General features: G+C 46.8%; 1 protein-coding gene across 2 annotated transcripts; it reads left to right on the top strand.

The window, feature by feature from the left end:
• Nucleotides 1–942: 942 nt before the first annotated feature.
• LOC145535494 (melanoma-associated antigen B1-like) lies at nucleotides 943–4,991 on the top strand. 2 transcript variants are annotated; one of them, XM_081563933.1, is made up of 2 exons: nucleotides 943–1,034; nucleotides 3,301–4,991. In XM_081563933.1, exon 2 carries the CDS (start codon nucleotides 3,362–3,364, stop codon nucleotides 4,493–4,495), a length of 1,134 nt encoding a protein of 377 aa, XP_081420059.1. In that variant the 5' UTR covers nucleotides 943–1,034; nucleotides 3,301–3,361; the 3' UTR covers nucleotides 4,496–4,991. The 2 variants fall into 2 exon arrangements, with proteins under 2 accessions (XP_081420059.1, XP_081420061.1); XM_081563935.1 differs by lacking the exon at nucleotides 943–1,034 and adding an exon at nucleotides 1,528–1,759.
• The last annotated feature ends 3,233 nt before the right edge of the window (nucleotides 4,992–8,224 follow it).

The raw sequence follows: 8,224 nt of genomic DNA, 5'->3' as shown, positions 1-8,224 counted from the left end.
CTGTCATCCTCAAGGAGCTTGCCACAGCTTTCATTCTTGTGAGACTATGGGCAGGGGTGGCTAGATAAGGCCACCCTTATTTCCTCCTCCAGGCTCACTGGGAGGTATGGGTCTTACTATGAGGAGATAGGCCTCAGGTCAAGAAGGAAGGGATTCCCCAGGCCCCACCAGAAGTCAAATTGTGGAGCCTGAGTGATGACGGAGGGGTCTACTCATCCCTGAATAGAGGGGACAAAAGAGAGTCATGCCTTACCCTTTGATGTCAGTTCTAGAAAGCTCAGGCGAAGACTGTCAGGCACGGCTCTCCCTCACTTCTTTATACCAGGCCTTCTTGTTGTTGTTGAATTGCTAAGTCATGTCTGACTCTTTTGTGACTCCGTGGACTGTAGCCCACCAGGCTCCTTTGTCTATGGGATATTCCAAGGAAGAATTCTCGGGTGGGTTGCCATTTCCTCCTCCAGGGGATCTTGATGACCCAGAGACTGAGTCTGCGTCTCCTGTAGCTCCTGTACCACAGGCAGATACTTTACTGCTGAGCCATCAGGGAAGCCCTATATCAGGGAGGGCTGAGTCTCCTCTAGCCAGATCAGAACCCAGATCTACAGATGGGGGTGTCTTGATCATAACCGGACTTAAGGTGAGAACCATCAGTACTAGTGAGAGGATCTCTCCCCCAACAAGGGAGGCTCACTGACTGGCGACCCACCTGACAAGCAGAGATGCTCAGAGCAGAGCTGGACTCCCGCCACTAGGGACTTGGGAAGGCGAGGGCTTTGCTTGGGAGCTGGAAGACTCGGGTTCATAGAAGGAGGTATCCTGGGCTCTGATACGCTGCACAAGGAGGACCCAGGGACGGATGAATATTGAGCTACTGGGTTCCCGTAGCACGCCGCCCCTGCTGTCATCCCTGGGAGACCTCACGTAGGACCTTACGCAGCTCCCGTCCACTTCCGCTTTGAAAGCGAGCAGAGCGACTGGTAGCCGTGGCGTCCGTTCGGTGGTGATTCAGGGTCCAGGACTCGTCCAGAGCGAAGGTGAGGACCTGAATGTAGTTGAAGGGACTTTCCCAACCCTTCCAGTAATAAGTGACCCATCCACATCCCACCTCTGTGATATGGCTCTTGTGAGTCCCTCAGAGCTATCGGCTGAATGCGGTCTAGAGTACCTCAGGGTGAAGGCGTTGGTCTGTGGGTATAGGCCTGGATTCTACCCCCAGAGGAGTTCTAGGTCTAGATAATGGCCCTGAGGGCTGATGAGCAGACTTCGACGCTACAAGGGGGCCACACTGAGTGGCTCCCCTATACTGGGCTCTAGGAGGCCCCGGGTAGAGCTGGCCAACTGTGGTGCCCCCTGGTGTCCTCTGGAGGTGGCATCGGGGAGGTGAGAGCCTTGTACTAATGGAATAAACCAAGTTCAACAAAGGGACCTAGTCCCCAACAATATTAATGGCTGTGACGCAGAGTGAGGATGGGGCCTCCTCCCATAAGAAATGGAGTCGCATAAAGCACCAGCCCTGTGTTCAGGCCTGGGAGAATCGGGAGTTTTGACGTGACACTTCCCGGGACATCTCAGGGAAGTGAGAGTCCAGGTCAGTGGGGGCAGCCTCAGGTTGGCAAGGGAGGGTTTCAGGTTTTCTGGTGGATGGAGAGAACCTTGGGGGCTGTGGATGTTCCACACCACGTCATTCGAACCACATCTCCCTGTCGTCATGGCTGAGAGACCTCAAGGATACATGTCGGTTCCCACTGCAGGCTAACGGGCAAGTAAGGGTCTTGGTCTGAATGGAGTGGTCAGCAGAGGGAGAAATGTTAGACCCTGTCATGAGTCAAATGTAGACCTTGGTTGCTTCGATGTCCTGGCTATTGTAAATAGTGCTGCAGTGAACATGAGTACAAGTGTCTTTTTCCGTTACTGTTTCCTCAGGGCATATGCCCAGTAGTGGGATTGTTGGCTCGTGTGGTAGTTTTATTCCTAGTTTTTTTTATGCAGAGTGAATTAAGTCATAAAGAGGAAAGTGAATATCGTATATTAATGCATACATGTGAAATCCAGAAAGATGGTACTGATGAACGTATTTGCAGGGCAGCAGTGGAGACGCAGACAAAGAGAACAGACTCGTGGACACAGTGGGGGAAGGAGAGGGAGAGACAGATTGAAAGAGTTACATTGGAAACATTCACATTACCATGTGTAGAATAGATAGCCAGTGGGAATTACTCACATGACCCCGAGAGCACAAACCCAGTGCTCTGTGACAACTTAAGAGGGGTGTGACGTAGGAGGGAGTTGCACGATGGAGGAGACATAAGATACAACTATGGCGGATTCATATTGATGTGTGGCAGAAACTGGTAGAATATTATAAATTAATATTGTAATATATAAAAAATAAATTTATTGTTAGGAAGACATACAGAAGAAAACAGATGCAAAAATATATCTTAGACCTTGAATTGGGATCTCGTGAGGGTCCACAGGGACATGAACCTGCCTGCAACAGATTTTATTCTCAGGAGACCATGTTTGGTAAGATAAGGTCATCTTCACTTCCTACTTTTGGGACACCGGGTGGTTGGCTTTTCCTATCAAGCAGTGATCACTTCAGGAGAAAGTTGAGCTTCTCTACCAGGAGCTCAATTGAGGAACCTGAGTGAGGACTCAGTGCATCCACCCCAACCCTCGGATTTCAGCCCAGGAAACCTCAGGGAAGGACTGTGAGGTTGAGCATCTTCTATACTGTTTAATACAAAGTCTACGGGAGGGGGAATATCTAGGCTGAAGGTTCAGACACCAGTCAGCAAATGGAGAATGGGGCCCAACGTTTTAAGGAGCCAAGGTAAGGACCTTGAATGATGATCCCAGTGAACTGAGGATAGAAAAGACCCTAATGAGCTCTCAGCACATGTGATCTGTCTCTTGGCAGGGAAGTAGACTGAGGCATCATCCCTTCACTTGCTTCTGGATCATGGGGAGGTCTAAAGTGTCTGCATCCGAGTAGCAGAGGGAAGGGTGCCCAGGCTTCGCCAGGACTTGATGTGATAATACTGAAGTAAAACTTAGAAAACCCCACTGCTTGCACCTGAGTAAATCCAAAGCAGGGCTGAGAGGACGCAGAGGAAAAGTAAGGCCTCTGCTCTTTCTCTGTGGGATTCTGTGGGGACAGGCTGAGCAGGAAAAGGGAACCTTTTGGGTTTCTTGGGCAGTGTCCTCAAGGACACCTGCAGAGGCGGCCTTTGATGAAGCCAAGGTGGAATCTCCCTGTTGTAAGGTGCTCATGTCACCTCATTCTCCTTCCTCCAGGTGCACCAATCCCCTGTCTATTGACCCAGACTCCTGCCTGCGGTCCCTGACCACAGCCGTCATGCCCCGTGGGCGGAAGAGTAAGGCTCGTGCTCGTGAGAAACGTCGCCAGGCCCGGGCTGAGACCCAGGATCTTCATGATCAGACCACCACATCTGGGGGAGAAGAGACCACCTCCTCCTCCCCTCCTGATTCAGAGAGCGCTCCCTCAAGCTCTCCTGCTGCTGGCACAGCCAAGGCGCGTCAGGGAGCCCAAGGCACCACCAGTGCTGCTGCAGGTGCTATACGCAAAAGATCTGGCGTAGGTGCCAAAGCTCGCAAAAGATCTGGCGTAGGTGCCGAGGGCCAAGTTCAGGAAGGTGAAAATTCTGGCCAGGCCTCAGCTGCTGCTGAAAGCTCTCACACAGATCTTCTGACCAGGAAGGCAGAGATGTTGGTGGAGTACATGCTGTATAAGTATAGGGTGAGGGAGCTCATTAAGAGATCCGAAATGCTGAGGGTAATCCATAGAAGGTACAGGGAGCGATTCCCTGAGATCCTCAGCAGGGCCTCTGAGCGCATGGAGCTGGTGTTTGGCCTGGTGCTGAAGGAAGTCAGGCCCAACAGTCAGTCCTATACCCTGGTGAGCAACCTAGATCTCAGCGACAGTGAGTCTATGAGAGGTGTCTGGGGGATGCCGAATAATGGTCTTCTGATGCCTCTGCTGGCTATCATCTACCTGAATGATAACCACGCCCCTGAGGAGAAGATCTGGAAGTTCCTGAATATGCTGGGCATCTATGATGGAAGAAGTCACTGCATCTTTGGAGAGCCCCGGAAGCTCATCACAGAAGATCTGGTGCGGGAAGAGTACCTGGAGTACCGCCAGGTGCCCGGCAGTGATCCTCCTCGCTGTGAGTTCCTGTGGGGTCCTAAAGCATTCACAGAAAGCAGCAAGACGAAAGTCCTGGAGTTTTTGGCCAAGGTCATGAATTCGGTCCATACTGCCTTCCCACTGCATTATGAAGAGGCTTGCAGAGAGGAGGTAGAGAGTTCCGGAGCCAGAGCTGAAGCCAGGGCTGGCCCTTCTGCTTCAACCAGGCCTGGCACTACTGCCGTGGCCAGTGCTGGCCCTTCTGCTTCATCTAGGCCTGGCACTACTGCCTCGGCCACTGCGCACCCCGGGGCTGCATCCGGCAGCTCATCTCGCCCCTAGGGTGGTCTGAATCCTGTTCTTCACTTTGTGGCCGAAGAAGCCTGTCAACCTGTGTTCCTGATATGCATCAATAACTTGTTGACTTTATTTCCCCCACTTTTCAGTTCTTAAAATTTTTCAACAAAGTTTATTTAGATTGATGATATAAGTATATGAATAACATGGGTCACGCACAGTTTGCTGTTTGTTAAATTTAGCAGTAAGAATTTTGTTTTCTGAAATAAATATTGGAAATCCTCACGTCACTTTTGTGATCCAGGATGAGAAGAACATCACTTTAGGATAAGAACCTCCTTAGAAATGTGAAAGGCACCACACTAATAGAGGCTCAGAACATCGATACATCGGTAGGGAGATAGCTGAAATTTCTTCAGTTTTTGGCTTGCTTTACTCTCTGTTTAGTCTCCCTTTTTGTACATGTAAAAAATACATGCTTTCTTCTGCTAATGGTTTATGGTTTTCAAGAATGTTTGAGAATATAAATTATAGCAAATGATTTATTTGTGGCTCTTCTTTTACACAAACATTGAGAATCTGCTCTTCAAAAGTCTTCATGCTTGTACTGGTGATGTTTAGTCAAAACAAGTCCTAGCCTCCGTCCATTATAGTTTCTCAGAGATGCTGTCATTCTATGGAAGAGGCTGAGATACTCTCTACTTCAAGAAGAACAAGAAAGAAGCAGGATAAAGAGGGGTTGGAGACAACATATTACTTTGGTTTCATTGCTAAGTGGAATTTTGGCTGATTTGGGAGGTTGGGTCTTTTTTTTTTCAACTTGGAACACTGCATAATTTCTAACATCTGATAGATCAAAAATAATCTAGCTGATGTAACATCTGAGGTGAAGATAATCATAGTAATAACTGACATTGCTCCTAATGTCTGAATAGAGACAGGCGCCATGACAGAAGCTTTCCATAACTACTTATATTCCACCAATCTGACAAGAAAGGGCTTATCACGCTTACTTCACAGTGGAGAGCCCAAGGCTCACAGAGTTTGGTTTTGTGCCGCAATACATACGGCTGGTAAATGACAGATGGGAATAGACTCCTGCTCTAAACTACTTTAGCACTCATACTGTTGTTCTCCCCCCAACCTGAGACATACCCTTGTCTTTTTTTTTAACAAGTACTTTGAACATTTGACATTTCCTTTTCCTTATTTACTTTTTATTTATTTGGCTGTGCTGGATTTATCTGTGGCACGTGTGGTCTAGTTCCCTGACCAGGGATAGAACCTGGGCCCCCTGCATAGGGAGCCTGGAATCCTAGCCACTGGACCACCAGGAAAGTCCCCACCCTTTATCTTTTATTTCTGTGCTTTTCTCCGTACTCCAAAGTTTGTCCTAGGTGATAGAAAAGAATGCCCTGTGCTCAAGTTACTGGATCAAAATGTGTAGCCAGAGCAGTAAGAATACCAAATATACTTAAAGATATGTATCCCTTGTTCATTCCTCATAGACAAGTGAAAGAAACAATATTCAGGGACAGTGTAAGCATGTACATTGGCCCTGGTAGATAACCTCTGAATACTAAGGAGTTTCCATATCATCCTTACAGTCTCTTCTCTGTAGAAAGTAAACCTATCAGAACGGGAATGACATGAGAATCTTCACCTGGCTGTGATACATTGATCTACCTTTTTCTCCCTAAAGGACTACCACCTGTCCAGGGACTCCTGCTGCCTTGGACTAGAGCTTCTCCATCTCCCATCACTCCTGGTTCAGGGACCCATTCTCTGTAGCACTGCAGAGCAAACATAGCTCAAGGGTTTGTAGAGACATGGAATTTCCCCAAAGGCCGTTAATCCAAGACACAGAAAGCAAGATGAGGGCCTCATGCAGGAGGACTGAGGAGAGGAAGACCCAAGATCTGACCTTGTGCCCTTAATTCCCTTTTTATTCTTGTTACTGAGAAATGTATGAAGGATTAAGAAGAGGGACTCTCGGGTCGAACTATCATATTGTAATACACAGCCAGACCAATAATAATATTAATGCCAAAATAAATGTGACATATGAAGAGAGGAAAAAAGAGATAGTATTTGCTGACAATAGGATCATCTATCCATACGTATGAGGTTTCAAACATCTTAAAAGATATGACAATTTTAAGTTTCAGATCAGCTTATAAGATCAGTAAGGGACTCAAAAAAATCATCTCACAGCCATTTCTTTGCATAAAGTAATATCTATTAGATGTAAAATATAAAGTTTATTTATTAGAACAGAAGTTGCCTGAGAAGTCTGGCTGAAGGAGAGAAGGGACAGGTTACCGCGTTTTGTTTCTCTCACAGGTCTCTACCTGGGCCCCTTACTTATGCCATGGGTTTCCCATCTCCTCTCACCCCTAGGACAGGGACTCCTTCTCTGCAAGGTGTGCAGTAGGGAAAGTACTCAGGGCCTTTCAGGCATGTGGCATTTCCCAAGAAGTCTTTAATCAAAGGGAGAAGGGCCTTTAGGAAGACACCCATGCAACTCCATGGACGGAGGAATGCAACACCCCAGAATAGTAGGTGTAAGAAGGCTCCAGGCAGAGCTCCCAAGCTGAACATTTTGCTCACAGTACAGATGTCAGGGACTTGAAACCTTTGGTCTAAGGAGGGTAATCTCAGGTCCGAGTAGAAATTGTCAGATATATATGGGCAGCCTCTTAAAAAGAAGTGAAAGAAATAGCCACCCAGAACCACTGGGGTTCTGTAGCATCCACTTCCTGCTGTCAGCCGTCGGAAGTCCTGAATTCCATCATAGGATGAGGTAGAGAGAGGCCTTGAGAGCCGAGAAAGAGAGAGTGATACTGCCATGGGCAGCGCACGTTCCAGAACCAAGTCTTCCAGCTCCTCCTACATAGTGACATCCAGGGCAGATCCTTCATCTTATGGTTGAAAAGAGAAGTAAGTATTCCAGGTAATTGAGTGCCAAGGTGGATCCAAAGGGAACACATTTTATGTCTTTTTGTGTTCTTGCTTGACCTCAGTAACTGGGAGATGTATCTTTTCCTGTTTAGGGCTTTCTTTTTGGCACTATTGAAATACTCTTCTTAAAATTGAAGGTTAATTTGACTTCCGTAGTTGTGTTTATGAACAAAGTATATCCCTTTATTGCTGTTTTTCAGTTAAGTACAAAGGTTTTTATATTTTGTATAATGAGTCAAAAATCCTTAAATCTCCTTTTGTGGTTCGGAACAAGATGACATATCAAGAGAATTGGGAGTTTCTTGCCAATGATAATGGACAGTGAGTGAAATTGTTCATATCAGGAAATGAGAAAAAGGGTCTTGCCTGTGTGGCATCTGCAATAGAGTGGAACAGGAATTCCAAGACCCTGTTTCCCCTCAGCAACCCAGATTTTAAAATTATATAAGTAGCAAAAGAACCTTTATAGAAGGTCCAGAATCCAATGAAGAATTTGCAGTACCACAGGTAAGCATAAAACTTAGACCAGCTGCACTTAAAATGGGTAAGAACAACACACACACACATACACACACACACACACACACACGATTATGGATCATGAATAGCACTATTCATCTCTGATGAACAGTTTCTATACTAAACTGTTATCTCAAAAAATGTGATCACCAATGGTTCACAGCTATTTCTTACTCTGTTTAGTACGATACCGTAAACCTTGAGTAACACAATAGGACTCATATGAAGTGCCGCTAGTGGTGCTGGAAGTGCTCTCAAGAAGCAGAGAGAAGTCATGACATTATACAAAAAAGT

Source organism: Giraffa tippelskirchi, chromosome X (genome assembly GCF_054371585.1).
Source record: "Giraffa tippelskirchi isolate mGirTip1 chromosome X, T2T-mGirTip1v1.2.pri, whole genome shotgun sequence".
NCBI lineage: Eukaryota > Metazoa > Chordata > Mammalia > Artiodactyla > Giraffidae > Giraffa > Giraffa tippelskirchi.
The sequence above is the reverse complement of the archived record's forward strand: the minus strand, read 5'-3'. Positions and strand labels throughout refer to the sequence as shown.

Excerpts from the sequence above, each read along its gene's own strand:
- LOC145535494 (XM_081563933.1), top strand. The coding sequence starts at position 3,362 with ATGCCCCGTGGGCGGAAGAGTAAGGCTCGTGCTCGTGAGAAACGTCGC.